The sequence below is a fragment of the Cynocephalus volans genome, chromosome 5 (assembly GCF_027409185.1).
Source record: "Cynocephalus volans isolate mCynVol1 chromosome 5, mCynVol1.pri, whole genome shotgun sequence".
Lineage (NCBI taxonomy): Eukaryota > Metazoa > Chordata > Mammalia > Dermoptera > Cynocephalidae > Cynocephalus > Cynocephalus volans.
The window spans coordinates 12424810-12442177 of record NC_084464.1 but is presented as its reverse complement, the minus strand read 5'-3'; the positions used below and the strand labels follow the sequence as shown (position 1 = coordinate 12442177).

Sequence of the window (17368 nt, the reverse complement as noted above, 5' to 3'; positions counted from 1 at the left end):
GATAAACTTGAGAATGCCTTTGAGTAAAGAAAGCCTTCTAGTTAGTACTAAAGCAATGGTAAGCCCCTCACTCCTGTTGTTACTACCTCTGAGTGGATCATGGTAGTATTCAGTTAATTTAACAGAAAAAGGCTCAGGAAAAAGACGTAGCTTTCCTACCGATGTTCAACAAGCTCAGGCACCTGCAATTAAGTCATGTCTAAAAAGAATGGTTAAGTATCACTATTGGCACATGCAACTGGCTGGATCTGGATAAATAAAAAGTTACCTGAGTTTTTGAGATAGTTCCATTGCCCGAAAGAGCTACTAACGTAAACTAAAAGAAACTATGATTGTTTGAGACTTAAAATGACCCAGAGGCCCCAGGATTAGGAAGTAGGTTGATGAAGCAGCTTAGAGTTCCAGGAGGACATACTCTCTAAAGCTCACTTCAGATGTGACTGAAGATGACATTAAGGAAGGCGCTCCCAGAGGGTGCAGCTAAGAATCATGGAGAACAATTAACTGGGAGAACTTAACCCCATGAAGCAGAATTGAGGCCTAAGCAATAATTATTCCCTGTAACCAAAGGCCTTCCCCACTAACTGTGGAATTTCATAACGGCCCTGGGCCAGTGACTGCCATGTCTCTTCTCAAATGGCAGAGTCTACTGTGGTTCTGTCTCTGTTCTACCATCATACATGGGGGACATAGGATAGTAAATAACTTTTCTTTTGTGTTTATAGATTTCTGGATCAAGTAGAGCTGTGTTCACACCTAATATTCAGACTCCCTGGTGTGATCTTTCCCTATTATAGGGACCACTGTGCATCATCCACAGGTCTCAGACTGCAGGTGGCATGTTTTAAAGAGGGGATTGGCATATTTTTTGCATACAGAAAAGTGAGTGAGCCAAATATTTACTGACCAAAATGGCCAATTGTTGTAGTCATTTGAGATGTTCAGAACTCCTCTGGTTTTCTCTTTGGTTTACAGGATTGTATTTGTTCACCTAGTTGAAGTTAGGAGTAATCAGGTGACCTGCTTTGGCAGATATACTATACAGGCAGAGCTTTAAGAGCCAATTTATCTTTCCTCCTGTTCTTTTTCCCTTCTGCTATAATAACTGAGCACTTCTTCATATAATAATCTCTTTCTTCTGGGTCCAGAGGAGGCTGACAGTGATGCAAAGCAGAAACCCCACCCTCTCCACACCTGGTCCCTATGGACAGGTGGCATGACATGAAACCTTTGCTGTTAAGCCAGTGAGATTTGGGTAGTGTTTGTTACTGCACTATGAGCTAGACTATCTTAACTGATACAGGAGTTCAGGGTAACTCCAACATTTTTGGCTTGAGCAATTGAAAGACTGATTTTGCCATCAAGTGAGATGCATGAGAATGTGAAGCAGTTTTTGAGGGAAAAATCATGGGTTGGGGTTGGAAGATACTGACTTTGAAATGTTTAGTCAAGTGGAGATATCCAATAAACATTTGGAGATATGTATCTGATGTTTTCAAGAGAGATTTGGGCTGGAGATGAAAATTTGAATCTCACTTGTCTTAGTTTGTTTGTGCTTCTATAACAATACCACAGACTGGGTAATTTATAAAGAACAGAAATTTATTTCTCTCAGTTCTGGAGGCTGGGAAGTCTAAGATCAAGGGGCGTCAGCATCTGATGAGGGCCTTTTGCTGCATCAATATGTGGCAGAAGGGAAAAATGAATGAACGATGTGTCCTCCTAGGGCAGAAGAGTAGAAGAGAAAGCTAGCTGAGCATGCATGAAGCCTCTTCTATAAGGGCCTGACTCCCATTCATGAGGGAGCAGTCTTTATGGCCTAATCACCTTTTAAAGACCTCACCCCCTAATACTACCACATTGTCAACACCTGAATTTTGGAGGGGGACACACTCAAACTACAGTATTATTTCATCTACTCAATGATATCACTGATGAATGAAGAGAGAAAAAAGAGAATGAAGGAGGAACACTTCAACAGAGGAGAAAAGAGAAGAACACAGCAAAGGGAACTGAAAACTGCAACCATATAGGAGAAAGTAGTAGTATCCTGGTAGACAAGTAAAGAAGATGTATCATGAACAAGAGAGTGCTAAATTATGTCAAACATTTCTACTCAATCAAGTAAGCTGAGGATTGAGAATTGACCACTGGATCCAGCAACATGGGGTAGGCAGGACTTTTGCTGACCTTGGTCAGAGTGATCTCTTTGGGGTACAGGTGTAAAATCTTGACTACAGTGGGTTGCAGCAAGCATGGGAGGAGAGGAATTAGAAGCAGCAAAAATAGAAAGCTCTTCCAAGGAGTCTTTTTATAAAGGGGATCAGAGAAATGAAGTTGTAGATGATAGAGAATGGAGTCAAGAGAAGTAATTTTTTCCCAAGATGGAGAAATAATAGCAAATTTGTATTATCAAATGGAGAGTAAAATAATGAAAATGATAACGTGGAAAAGAGAGGAAAGAACCAACAGAGTCAAGGATATGATCTAGTGCATAGTGGAAGGATCAGCTTTAGGAAAGTTCATGGTGCCTCCCCCTCTAGTAAAGGCACGTAGCTGAAAGGCAGCACATGGGGGAGCAGGAGCTGGTCAGTGAGTAGATAGGTCAGCAGGAATTGGTGAAGGTTTCCCTCTAATTGCTTCAATTTTCTCAGTGAAGTAGAAAGCCAGTTTATCATTTGAGAGTGAGGCTAGGTGTATTAGTCCATTTCTGTTGCTTATAACAGAATACCTGAAACTAGGTAATTATAAAGGAATGAAATTTATTTCATACAGATTCAGAGGCTGGGAAGTCCAAAGTCCAGGGAACATGTCTAGTGAGGGCTTTCTTCTCAGTACAGAGTCCCGTGGAGATGCAGGGTGTCATACAGCAGGAGAAATGGGCTGAGCAAGAGAGGGCTAACATTCTCACTAGCTTGCTTTAGAAAGCAGAACCCCCCCGGCCATTACTCCATGAATGAATCAATCCATTTGCTAGGGCACCATCCACACAATCTAATCACCTCTTAAAGGACCCACCTTTCAAATACTATAATGGCACTTCCCACTGTTACAATGGAGGTCAAGCTTCAATGAGTTTTGGGAAGACATTCAATTCACAGCACTAAGGAAAGATGTGTTGCAAGTTTTGGAGGAGACAATAAAATGTGATATCATCATTTAGGACAGTGGAAGGGTGAATGACATAGGAAAATGTAATACGATTACCAGGAGGGGTTAAAGACCTATTGAGGTCTATTGTCATTAATTTAAAGTAAGAGTAGCTAGTGCCAGTATCTCTTTTTCTCCAGCTGCATTTAATTGCATAGGTGTAGGCACAAAACAGGTGGATTCAACTAGGGCTGTGGTTTCACCAAGTAATAAGAGGAAATGAGAGATGAGAGAGAGGCAAGCAGAAGGTGTAAGCAAGGGAGTGTGGATGGTGGTTGACTGTGGAAACTGAGCGGGATAAGGAGGATGAGCACGAAAAGGAATGAACTGAGGAAAAGGTGATCCATGGAGAGTCCATGATGGGGAGTTGGAGATGGACTGCACAGTCAGGTTCTAGAGTGAGTTAGAAAGACAGGAGGTGGGAGACAGCAAAGAGGAATGCACAGAATCAACACGATTTGATTTTCTGCAGCATCAACTCTGCCCTTTCAAGCCCAAAGATGCCTTTTAACTTTGCAGTTGCATTTTTAGGTAATCTTTCCTTACTCCATTCATCTTCCTTTATATTCATCCTGTTGTGTTTTCATCTCATCTTCTCTGCTATTTAAAGCTTTCTGTCCCTATTTCATACAACCTTCATCTTCTAAAATATTCCTAGAATGCCACTTTTGGTGGATAATGCCACCTCTTTGGTAGATAATATTGATAAATATAATACAAATTTTAGTTTTAGAGATGATATCATGTATACTTTTGTTATTTCTTCAGTGGTTTTAGATCTTATAATTACATTTGTTTCAGCACTGATTACAGGAAACTCATGAGCTCATAGTAGAAAATATGTAAAATATAGAATATTAGAAAGAAAATAAAACTATGAAATGTATAGTCACACCACCAACAAATAGCTACAATCAACATATCTATACTTGTTCTTCCAAATTCTTTCTATACAATATATATTTTTAATCATTGGGATCAGACACAAATCCCAGATGCAGAGAAAATGGTGGCAGGGGTCGAAGCAGTGGCCAAGGTGGCCACGATGAAGATCAAAACGGAGGACAAGAGGGGCATGCCCGGCCTGCAGAGTGGCAACAGGTCTCTGGCCCAAAGAGTGAAAGAGAATGACCTACTCAAAATGAGAAAAGGGAGAAAAACATAAAAAGAGGAGGCAATCACTTTGAGCCATATGCCAATCCTACTATAAGATATGGAGCCTTCATTACAAACATACCTTTTGATGTGAAACGGTAGTCACTTAAAGACCTGGTTAAAGAAAAAGTTGGTGAGGAGACATATGTGGAGCTCTTGATGGACGCTGAAGGACAGACAAGGGGATGTGCTGTTGTTGAATTCAAGATGGAAGAGAGCATGAATAAAGCTCCAGAAGTTCTAAGCAAGCATAGCCTGAGTGGAAGACCACTGGAAGTCAAGAAGACCCTGACAGTGAACGTGCCAGGAAAGTGATGCAGAAGGTGATGGCTGTGGCTGGTGGGATGGGGATGGGACCAGGTGGCCCAGGAATGATTAATATCCCACCAGTGACCTAAATAATCCTAACATCCCAAATGAGATTTTCCTTGTATTTCAGGCTGGAAGACTTGGAAGTACAAGATTCGTAGCAAATCTGGATTGGAAAGTTGGCTGGAAGAAACTGAGGGAAGTATTTAGCATGGCTGGTGTGGTGGTCCGAGGAGACATTCTTGAGGATAAAGATGGAAAAAGTCATGGAATAGGCATTGTTACTTTTGAACAGTCCACAGAGGCTGTGCAAGCTGTATCTATGTTTAATGGCCAACTGCTATTTGATAGACAAATGCATGTCAAAATGGATGAGAGGGCATTGCCAACAGGTCATTTTTTTTCCCTCCAGAGCATCCACAACGACTTCCCCCATCGGCCTGGTGGTATTGGCATGGGGTTAGGACCAGGAAGGCAGCCTATCGATGCCAATCATCTGAATAAAGGCATTGAAATGGGAAACATAGGGCCTGCAGGAATGGGAAGGGAAGGCACAGGATTTGGAATAAATAAAATGGGAGGCATGGAGGGACCCTTTGGAGGTGTATGGAAAGATGGGTCGATGTGGATCTGGAATGAATATAGGCTGAATAAACAGTGGAGGTGGAGGCAGCATCCCCGGGATTGAGAGGATGGGCCCCAGCATTGACCACATTGGAGGTGCTGGCATGGAGCACGTGGGCAGAGGCCTGGGCCATGGCATAGATCGTGTGGGCTCCAGCATCAAGTGTGTGGGCCTCCTGGGACTTGACCACGTGGCATCCAGCATTGAGTACATGGGCCAGACCATGGGGTGCACTGGCTTTGGCATGGAGTGCATAAGTGCCTGCATGTGCTTCATCCTCAAGCACATGGCCAGGCCCATCAACCATGTGGGCCAGACCATTGAGTGCATGGACTCTGGTGTCCAGCACATGGGCCTCAGCATGGAGCGCGTGGTGGCCACAGGCATGGGAGCTGGCCTGGAGCACATGGGTGCCAGCAGTCTCCAGTGCATGGGCCGGGAACAAATGGGCAGCAACAGCCTGGAGCACATGGGCCCTGCCACGGGCCTCGGCATGAGTGGCAGTGGCAGTGCCAGCTTTGGCCACGCCATTGAGATGGAGCGTGGCAACTTTGGGGGAAGCTTCGCAGATTCCTTTGGTAGAGCTGAAGGCCGTGCTCCTGGGGGTGGCCAGGAAGGCCTGCCAGATATTTGTGAGAAACCTCCCATTCAATTTTACATGGAAGATGCTAAAGGTCAAATTCAGCGAATGCGGCCATGTGCTGTACACCAACATCAAGATGGAGAACGGGCGGTCCAAGGGGTGCAGTGCGGTTACGTCTGAGTTGCCAGCAGTGGCTGAGAGAGCCTGCCGGCTGATCAACGCCATGAAGCCGAGTGGCTGAGAGTTTAATGTTAATCGATAGAAATGCTTAAGCAGTTGCCTTTTTAAAACAGGATCGATACCAGACTTCTGAATTTGTATATTTTCTTGTTAACCATTTTAATTCATTGGCTGGATGGATGAAGATGTGTAAAAATTTCAGTTGCTTTTTGGGGTGATTTGAATTGCTTTTTTAATGACTGGGGTTCCATTTGACTGTTTGCATTGAGATTGCAATGTGCACAGTTTTTATTTTTAGTTGTGGCATCTTGTTGACATCAAATATGACTTGATAACAAATATCAGTTCCTGAAAACAACAACAAAAAATCATTGGGATCACAGTATATGTATCCCACCCTTTTCACCTATATCATATTTTTAATGTTCCTCATGTCATCACTTATTATTTGAAAATGTAACTTTAATAGATATATAATATTACATCATACCTGTTCCATATATATTGTCATATGACCATATTAACTTATTATAAAAAATGTTAAACATACTCAAAAGTAAAAAAAAAAAAAAAAAAAATCTAATGAATTCTCGTGTATCCATTACCTAGGTCCAATATTCCTCTTCATGTTGTGTTTCTTTCTCTTCACTCATTCTGCCTGTGTTCCCAGCAAATCTTTCTTAACAGTATGCAGTTTAGTCTAGGATGCCCCGATTCATCTATGAGCTACACTAACTAAAGAAGCCTAATACTAGCATGGGAATATACAGTAAATCAGTGGAACAGCAACACATTCCAGGAAAAATTTTTTAAAAAACCTAAATGTGCTTATTATATATAATAAAAGTGACTTTTCAAAACATCAGAGAAATGGTCAACTATTTAATACACCATCTTAAGGCAATAAAGAAAAATTTACAAATTAAACTACATGAAAGTTTAGAACTTTTTTATGCCAAAATATATACAATTGACAATCTTGGCCTAATTTGGTGACATACTATATATAAAGTTTTTACTGCACTTAATATATAAAGAGCTATGATAAATCAATAAAAAGGTGAGTTCCAATAATAAAACTACAAATTTTCATGAATCATGTAAAATAAACAGCATTTCCAATTAAATATCTTTCCCCTTTTCAATGAGAAAATATTTTTACTATTAATCTCAATTACTGGCAATATTCTGGAAAAAGGGCTTATCTCAATCACCTTTTCTAATTGAAATAGAAACTGGTACAATATTTAAGTAAAATTGGTACATATTAAAATTTTAAATGTGCTCTCCATTGATTTAATAATCTTACTTCTAGAAATACATTCTTTTTGTCCTTTCATTCTTTTTTTCCCGTCCTTCCATCACTTCTTTCCTCCTGACCCCTTTCTTCTTTTTTCTTTCCTTGTCTTTCTTTCCTCCTTGCACTCATTAGCTTGCCTGGCCAATCACACTAGGCAACACATTCCCTTCACCATCTCTGTTAATCCTCACAACAGCTCCATGATGCAGATACCGATAAAATGCCATTTGAGAGGTTGGTTGAAACCACTCAGGTGCCTTCACAGAGGGAACTGTTAAGAAAATCATGCTACCTCCTCACACTGAGTATAAAAGTAGTTGAAGAACAAAACCAGGGCAACAAAGACCATCCAAGGAGAAGGTGAACTGAAAGTATAAAATCACTTTCAGAAGAAAAAGAATCTTTGGTGCCTTAGCTCATAGTAATCTGTCCCTTGGAGCACAGCTGATACCCTTTTAAGCTCCCCTTCTGGCCATGTAGCTCTCACATCCCTCATGGTCAGCTAAGGACCCAGGAGCCCCAATGTGAGACAACCTTTTTTCTGGGGTAGAGTGGACAGAGTGCATGAGATATTTAGATATTGCCAATGTTCTCACCAATCCTGTAATCCTGAAATGACATATACATACTTAATTACATCCGTGGACAAGCAAATACTGCTCGACATCTCTCGGTGAGGCTGAATAACCTGTCCAAGTCACATGGCTAGTGAGCCATACTGCAGGATGTCATCCTGGCTCCAACTCCAGAGCCCCAGCTCTTAACCACTGTGCTGTGCTATCTCATTCATTTCTCCATTCATTCATCCGTTCACCCATTTATGTAATTACTGAGTTCCTATTTTGACCCAGATACTGAGGAGGTTAAACTTAAGGAATTTATACAATTTGGGGAAAGAATTCCTGTTCCTTCTGGGGTCTCAAGAGATTAAGAAAATCAATAAGAGAAGGGACTCTAAATTCCAAACTATCCTGGTAGCTGCAAATGTCCAAAATCAAACAGATCCTCCATCCAACAGATCCCTGTGTTTATGTCACAAAACCAATGTTTCACTGTATTATATATATATATATATATATAATATGTATAATATGTAATATATTATATATATATATGGCCATATTTAAAGCACTGAAGACATTGGTAGAGTATGTAAAAAGAATATTTTTTTTTCTTTTTCTTTTGTGGGCAATGGAAATTTCCTGGATGCCTGGAGGGAGGACCCAGGGCTACCTTCCTCACCCCTGACTATATCTGCTCTCCCCACCTCCTCAACTCTTCACCCATTACAAATAGGAAAATCTGTGTAAAATGCACTGTATTCAAAAGACAAGGATATGGATTTTTAAAAAGACCAGGCTTACTTTATTTCGCTCAATCACCAACTATTTAGTTGGAACCTACCATTTGCCAAGGCTCTTTGCTGCTATATTAACATAGCAGGTTCTCACATGGATATTAAACCCAGCAGCCGCTGTTTTCAAACTATTGGGAGGATCTCCTAGTCTTATGGTTTCTCACTTGGAATGGTGACTTTTCCCATCTCTAGAGGTGTTTAAGATTAAGCTCTACGGCCAGCTGTAATGAAGGGATTTGTGCCTCACATACAGGCTGGCTGGACCAGATGCACTTGTGCATATGTATATGTTCATATGCATGTATATGTACACATAAATAGTGTGCCTGTGTATTTGTAAATTCTTCATAACTGAAATATAAAGAAAAGACCATTTTGGAAACATCTGAATAAGCACTTGTGGAATGGAAATGCCGTGATGCCATCAAGGCCTTTTCTTCTGCTTTTCCAAGCGTTATCAGTTGCTTTATTTAACAAAACTGAGGACCAAAGAAGACTGGAAATACACCTTCCAACACAATACTCTCATGCTGTGATTATTGAAGTAATAAGCAATTTGCTTTTAATGCTAGCACATACCACTTAGCACCATATTTAACTGAGGGATGAAGATCACTCATTTGTCATCCACTTGCTGAACTGACACTTAGTGTAATCCATCTGTTGTCACTGAATATAATACAAGCAACATTTAATAGAGTTCACTTTTAAATTTACAGCAAGCATTTAAATTTTTAATTCCATCTTATGTATATTTTCATTCCTTAATACAATTGAATACCAAATGGATAATATATTTAAGCAATAAGAGCATGGTAGGGACTAGCAAAAATGGTCTATTAGAAAATTATTTTTTGTTTACAGTTTTCAACTATAAGCATATTTTACATGGTGCATTATCTTTTTATGAGAAAAAGTATCAGCTGAATGACAAGTCGATCAGTAACTTACTGTAATACTAGGGATGACATTATCAATGGAGTCACTGAGAATATATGCTTGCATTTATGGCTATTGTTTTACTAATAGATCCTTTAAAAATAATGTTAGCATTATAAATGATCCTGAATAAACTGAAAAAGACTGATGACTGAATTAACAGATATACAGTCCCCCAGAAACCTATCTTGAATTTTGAAATAATACTTTGCACTGTGAATAAATAGCTGTACTCTCCTAACAGGACGTCACACTGATGCCTCTCACAGTAGAACTCAGCACCTGCAGAGCATCTGTTGACAGAGACTTCCACCATCTCTCCTTATCCACAATATCATTATTTTTATTTCACAAAGGGCCACAGGAAATGAGATAAATTGATTATAAGCATAAAAAGTTCATTTTTTCTTTATTGTCCTTGAGAACCTAACCATACATGTACATCCAAAAACCATCAAAATAAATAGGTTCTTTCAATGCCAACTCAAGTGTAGTGTTTACTTCAGATGTAGACAGTATCCAAATCTTATTTCAACCTTGGACTGTGTTACAGCACTGAGCGCGTGAATATTAGAAAGGTTCTTTTCAACAAGAAGGGAGAATTCATGAAAAAACATGCTGGTAAATGTCTACCCACCACACACCTATGTATACATATAACGTCATTAAAGCTTTAGACACATTCAAATGTTGAATCTATTACTTAATACTTAATGCTTTCAGTAAGGTAGGTTCAATGTCAGGGAAAGCAAATATAAAACAATAGCAGCAGCAAAACACTCTTCAGACTTGTATTTTAAAATATTGAACAACTCATGCTTTGCAATCATGTAGTAGAAGATGCCTTGGATTAGGAAATATACTGTGGCCAGGGGCATCCTTGAGGGGGCAGAAAATATTGCTTTTCTTAATTATACTCATCTTTCCATTGGGGCCACCAATTTCCTAAAGGAAACACAAAAAAGAAAAAGTATCGATTGATTGATTGATGATCTCTGTGTTATTCATTCAGTTCATGGTCATATAGCACATTACTTATAAATTTAAGTGAAATCTGGCTATCTTTTTATTCTTTCATCCAACAAAAATGGACTGAGCACTTATTAGTTCAAAGTACAGTATCAGGAAACTGGGGAGATATGTGAATAAAGCAGTGATCCCTGCCCTCACAGAGCTTAGAAGTTAGAGAGGGAAGTATAAATAGAAGTGACAGACCTACAAAACTGCCAGGTATTTATATTAATTCGGTTGAGTAAGTGGAGGCTAAGTACCATAGCACTTTTTCAACTTAACTGTGATTTATCAAATTGAGCTAATATTTTAGTGAAATACAGCTTAAGATGCAGAAATCTACTTACATGTATACATTTATTTCATCTCAGAAACTTTTCTGCTGGTTACAGATCTATTATAAAATTTATTTTAATATATATGTCCCTACTTTTTAAAATCTGTTTGCTTGGCCCTCTTCATTCTGTAAATGAGAGCACAATATAGACCTGACCCTATTTCCACCTCTATTTCCCACGGCAAATGTTTACTGAATCCCCTGCAGATTACCAAGCACTATTCCAAGTTCTGATACTAGGTGGATTCATTTAAAAATTCTCTGTCCACAGGTAACACGTGTGCTAATGGGAAAAGCAAAAGTATGTAATTAGCATACAAAGCTGTTAAGTAAAAGTGGAGGTAAATATTAGGTGATCAGAGCTATGGGTAATTACATTTGCAAGAGTGGAGGTGAGGAAGAAAGGAAGTCAGTGATAATGACATTTAAATATCTGAAGGAAGATTCTAGTTGCCTGGGGTGAGCAGGTGTTGTCATTTCAACTAAAAGTTGATAACGGGTATTGGAAACAACACCTAGAAGTCATGATCATTGCAAATATGTTTTCAGACAGACTAGAAATCACCTTCATCTTTGTTAGCTTAGAGAGAGCCTGGGCTACTCCGGAATTTGAAGAGAGAGAGGATGCCATTTTAATACGTTTAGAATGTTTATTAGTTTGTGTAAAGTTGAGATCTGTTGACAGAGATACGACTATATGTTGATTAGCCTTCAATAATATCCATAGAAGATAAAAAATACAGACAGTATAATTCTGTCTATATTTCTATGTATATTTAGATGCTAATTTCTGCCAAGACAGGGAACGCCTCATGTCATCCTAATGAAAACTTCTTATTTCAGACTGGTGGCATCATAAAAGTTAAACAGAGATTAAAGTGGGAATTGGAAAATCACCAGGATTGGATACATTTCATATGTTTTGTAATTATAGGTATCAATTTGACTCCTCTAATAAACACAGTCTGCTGTTTGAGAGATGTGGCTAAAACAATATTTGCTCACACTTCCTTTAATGTGCAGAGGGAGACCAGAGGGCCTAGACATCCACTGTATTTATTCCTGTATAGTGAGGACAAAGGATTCTTAATGATGCAGGATTTACTATGACCCATCAACCCTCTGATGGTTCATTGTCCATTCATGATCCAATCCTTTTCCTTTAAACCTTCAGCTGAAAGAGAGGAAAGTAAGGGAATAAAGAAGAAAAGGGACTGTGTAAGGACTGGAAAGGGGGTGCGCTACTTTGATCCCTTTAGAAAGAGTTTAAGTGAATACAGAGATCCCCAATCTGAGCCATTCAGTTTGGGCTTGGTTGTTATTTTAGAATTTAAAACATATACTCTGCAAACCAATGAAACCAGTCATTTAAATGACTGATGTTTTTGTTGTTGTTATTTAATTTTTGTTTTCATTTTTTTCTTGAAGTTTTTCAAGAATTTATTTAGACTTGGTCTTACCATCTTCCAGTCATTCCCCTTATTTTTTCGACATGTGAGAATACTAGTGTCAAAGAATGCTAAGAAGGCATCCGCTCTCTCTTCAAATTCCAGAGTAGCCAAGTCTCTCTCTCTAAGCTAACAAAGATGAAGGGGATCTCTCTTCTCTCTGAAAACTTATTTGCAATGATCATGACTTCTAGCTGCTGTTTCCAATACCTGCTATCAATTTTGAGTCGACTACCTACTATAAGGCAGTGGGCTTGGAAAGGAAGTTGAATTTGGTCATCTCACCACGACTTGTGCACTGTAGTGGAGACTTAGGAATACAAGAAGAAGGAAATAGCTCTCGGGACTCCCTGGTTGAAGCACTCATATATAAAAATGAATTAAATATTAAATCAACAGAAAAAAAACACCTTTTCATTTTAATGATCAAAGGAATCTCCCAATATCGTGTCCATCTCACGTGTGTGCTCCGGAATAGCTGTGATCACTTCACTGTGGACAAACTTTAAGCCACTGACATCACCAAACACCGGAAAAGCAGTGATAAAATGGGCACATATGAATTTACCATGTTTCAAAGAAATATTAGGTGAAATGAACAAAAGCTGTTATTTTTTTCATACTTTTCCCCTGGAAAAATTGTAACTTGGAAATCCCCTGAAATGCCATATTATTATGCAAATTCCACGGTTTAATGAAAGCTTATAATTTAGGTTTCATGCTTCAGTTCCACTTCTGACCTTTATGATAATTTTATAACAACCCTACCAAAAATATAAAGTAATATTTGTATAAATATCTTTAGTAATAATAGAGTACAGGATCATAACAATGAAAATGTTCAAGAAGTGAATTTTTCTAATTCTATCGAAACCCAAAATGCCAAAATCCATAACAAGACTGGGATTTTCTCTATCGCCTTTAATAACTTTTGTTTGATGCAATTGATAGGAAACAAAGGGAGAAAACACAGGACAACATTCCTTTTAGTAGGAACTCATTGTCCCTAGAGAAGCTTTCTGTATATACAAGACTAATTATCCTTGAACACGACGAGCAGCCATGCCAACATCCTGTTTCACTTGTCACACACAGTTTGGGTTTAACCCTGGACTGTTTATAATAATCACGAATTTCACTGACTTCATATGTCTCTTCTACTTCTTGGAGGTATCTAACATTTCCAAGCATTCTGCTGAAGGATTGTTTTTCCCCAGAACTTACGACCTCTTGAACTAAAGGCCATCCAGATGAGAAAGGCAGAGAGCCACATCTAAGTATAAATTGGCAAATTGAGTGTATTTCTCTGCATACCAAAGAGGACATCTGCTTATCTGACAAGATCTTCTTTGGTTACAAAGCCATTTTTTCTTTCTATAACTACTCCCCCGTCATAAATCTTGCAGCCAGCCTCTCTCCAGGGTGGGCAAATGTAGAAAAAAGGCATTAATTGAAATGTAAGGAAAAGAAAGTATCCTTCCAAGACAGTGAATAGTAAGGATAAGAAAAGCCTGGAGCAATGCTATAGTGTGAAAGAAACATTCTCAAGAATGAAGCAAACATAGATGAAAAAAAAAAAAAAAAAGAAACACAAGATTTGATAATATCCTTGAGCTTCCGAATTTAGCCATTCCATCAGAATAGCTATCGTAATTCCCGTTTATATGAGTTAATAAATATCCTTTGTGATTAAGAAGAAACAGTCTAGGTGTTTGACATATACAACTAAATACAGGTGAGAAAAACAGGAAAGCAGATATCCTTGGACACTGATTTTTCCTGCCCTGTTGATCTCTCTTGCCAGAGCCCACTTCTCCAACTGATGCCTTAAATTATGTAGTCCTTTTCCAATATTTGCATCCCTGTTATTCTTTTCTATCTCTTACATTTATTCTCTTTATATACCTTTCTTTCTACTTCTTTGCATATGATCTTTTAAATCCTAAGTCTCTCGGGAAACAACCCGCCCAGTACCACATTTGGTTAGATGTCTTCTCTCTTTTCTTATCAAGACTGCCTAAAAATGCAAGTCAGAATTACAATCCTAGATCTCTTCCCATGCCTCTTGAGATATCTGCCCTTTCGGGTCCCTTATCCCAATTCTTCTCTGAACTTTTGAAATATACATTTTGAATATCAAATTGGATGGCACTCAACCTTCACCAGAATCATGAGTTCCAAAATCAGGTCACTTTCCCCTAAGCTTCTTATCACTTACAAATTTCCTTTGTTGTTGAGAATCAGATGCAGAGTAATAACCTCACTCATCACTTTATCTTCTAGGAAATAAATTGTTGGGATGTCTCCTTATTCAATAGTATCTTCTTATTAATACAAATTCCTTAAAGAACCTTGGGTAGGTTCTTAAAGTGCTTGGGTAGGACAGGAAGTGGAAGTAGAAGTGGTTTTGTTCAGTGGCGACTTGAGAACTTCCCAGTAATCTGAACTAATTACCTGAAGGCATTTCTCTACCTGGCTGCACACCAGCAGGGTCCAGCAGCACGTGGCCTTCTGAGATACCCTGGTTCTCCTAATTTGCACCCACAATTAGAGCTATTTCCCTTCTCTTCATCAAAGCTGCCACCATAATGTATCAAAAATGCACTTATATAAAATGACTTGTATGTACATGTGATATACATCAAATTAACAAATATAGTTAGGTTTGGGGAAGAGGGAATAAAAATAGAACTAGCCACAATTTTAGTTGCTAAAGAAACTTATTTGTTGTCACTTCTAAGTTAACTCTGCAAGACAGTTCACTGTCCAACTACTACACTGTGTTTATAAAGAGATATGAAAACTTTTCACTTTAATTGATCTGTGTAGTCATTTATCTCAAATGACATGTACTAAAAAAAAGCTGATAATATTACAGTCATACTTATTCTATTTTATGGATTTTATTGATTAATGGGAAGAAATGTTGCTAGAAAACAAATATTACAGACAATTTAGATCTTATGATAAACTTAAATGTGCCATGTTTTGAAAATAAGCAAAAAAACCCCAACTTAATCATGTAACATCTTTCGAAGGCAGAGAGGGACAGTGAACTATGATGTCCATGTGGTTTCATATTTCATACATAGCATTACATGACTAAGTTACACAAAATGCAATTAGTGTGGCTATAGCCAAAAATGCTATCAAAATGCTGAGTAACCTTTTCTTTCATTGCAGTAGCAGTTATACATTTGTTCATATTTCTGGAGGGCAATTTGGATACATGCACACACACACACAGATGTACACACACATTACAGACATACATACACATAAACATCTATCCTTTTAAATTCTATTTGACCTAGTTTGAATCTATCTTTAAGAAATAACATGGGGTATCAGTAAAAAAGGCAGAGTAAGAAACTCCTAATTCTACCTCTACATAAAAGCAATAGTAACAACAAAAATAGGCAAAAACTGTCAGAATCAAAATTTTTTTTTGGAGGAAAACTAGTTCTGGCACACTGCATAGCTGAGGCTGAAGCCACTGAGAACTTGACTAGCCACCCAGGCCCCTGCCACCGCAGTGTTAGTATCTGATGATTATGAACTAATAGAATGCAAGCATGAAATAGCACTGCATCAGTGCCAGACAGTGTGATGAGAAGATGATTCTGCAGAAACAGACAAGGATCTTTCAGGCTATGCAGAGCTGGTGTTCAGTGGTGACATCCATGGCAGTGGAGGCAAGAGCCAACAAAAGCTCCTTCTGGCCTGTGTTTGAAGCAGGACCAGCCCTCTTTGGTATAAAGAAGTATCTGCATTTCTTAGAATTTTTCCAGCTAAACAGGTCTTAAGAACGAGATAGTTAATTGCTTGCTAATAAGGGTAGGTATACCCTTGAATGTCTAACTGGAAAAATAAAATTGACTTTATTTACAATCAAGGGTGGTGGGATGTGTCATACCCCACTGACAAACATATACAATATTGAGAAAGCTTCAGTAAGAAACCATTGTCAATATGATTAGGGGGATGAGAAGGAAAAATAAAAGAAAAAAAAATTCTGGAACTAAATTTTGATTTCATTTGCCCAGTTAACACAGGATTATGTATTTGTAGAACTTATTAACTGACAGCACCATTTGGAGGCCTAGTAAAACACATTATGATTCTGAAATGAAGTGGAAGTTTTCCTCCGCGGAATTCCATTTGCTACACCTGAAGCACAGCAATCTGAACTAGGAGTAAAGAGCCTATTAAAATTAGATTAAAACTGCAAATTTCAAAAATAGAACTATAAATAATAAGGCACTATAAGTTATAGTTTGAGTCAACATCTTTTCAGAGAAAGGATGTTTTGCATTTTGGAAAAGTAGAGCTCTTCTGTTAATTTCCTCAAGTGGTTAAATAACCTATGAGCCAACATTTGGATTTATTCTCTGGGATTTAGTGATGATGGGTTTTGGTACTAGTGCCTGCGTTGATCATCACAGCTGCAAAAATTATAAGCCAAAACCCACAGTCCTTTCATTTTTGCAAAAGTGTACTTTACTTGGTTGTAAACTATACAATGTTCTTAAGATTAAATATCTAAATATTGCTTCTGAAAGTGCAGCTGTCACCTTAAATCTAAAGTCTAGTTTGTTTTCTGGCTATATTTTATATCCTTTAGAAAATGACACAAAATGGCAATAAAATCATTGTAAGTATTCTACAGGGGACTATAAATGCCCTTTGGTTACCGCGTACATATCTTTATACATAATTCCAGTTTATTTTCCCTGGAATTATGTTAAATATGTAAAAAGCCTTTTCTCATAAAGGTAAAATTGCTAGATGTTTCCAAGTTGTAATTTAGCATTAGTGTCAAGATTGCTTCAGAAAATAAGGTACTGTTACTGTTTCATTCCTTTTAAGTGTCATTCAGCATATAATATGTGATTTTGCACATAACATAAACTTGCATGATTTTATGTGTTTCAGAAAATGTGAGATCAAAAATAATTCACAGGATACAAATAT

At 38.2% G+C, this 17368-nt stretch overlaps 1 protein-coding gene and 1 pseudogene across 1 annotated transcript in view; one reads left to right on the top strand and one right to left on the bottom strand.

Annotated features, from left to right (window-relative positions):
- The first annotated feature begins 4150 nt into the window (after positions 1-4150).
- Positions 4151-6094, top strand: LOC134378657 (heterogeneous nuclear ribonucleoprotein M-like; annotated as a pseudogene).
- A 6719-nt stretch (positions 6095-12813) lies between these two features.
- LOC134378885 (uncharacterized) overlaps positions 12814-17368 on the bottom strand; it is a 311104-nt gene continuing 306549 nt past the window's right edge. The window contains 1 exon segment of the mRNA XM_063098198.1: positions 12814-12925. Coding sequence (XP_062954268.1) covers positions 12814-12925 — 112 coding nt within the window.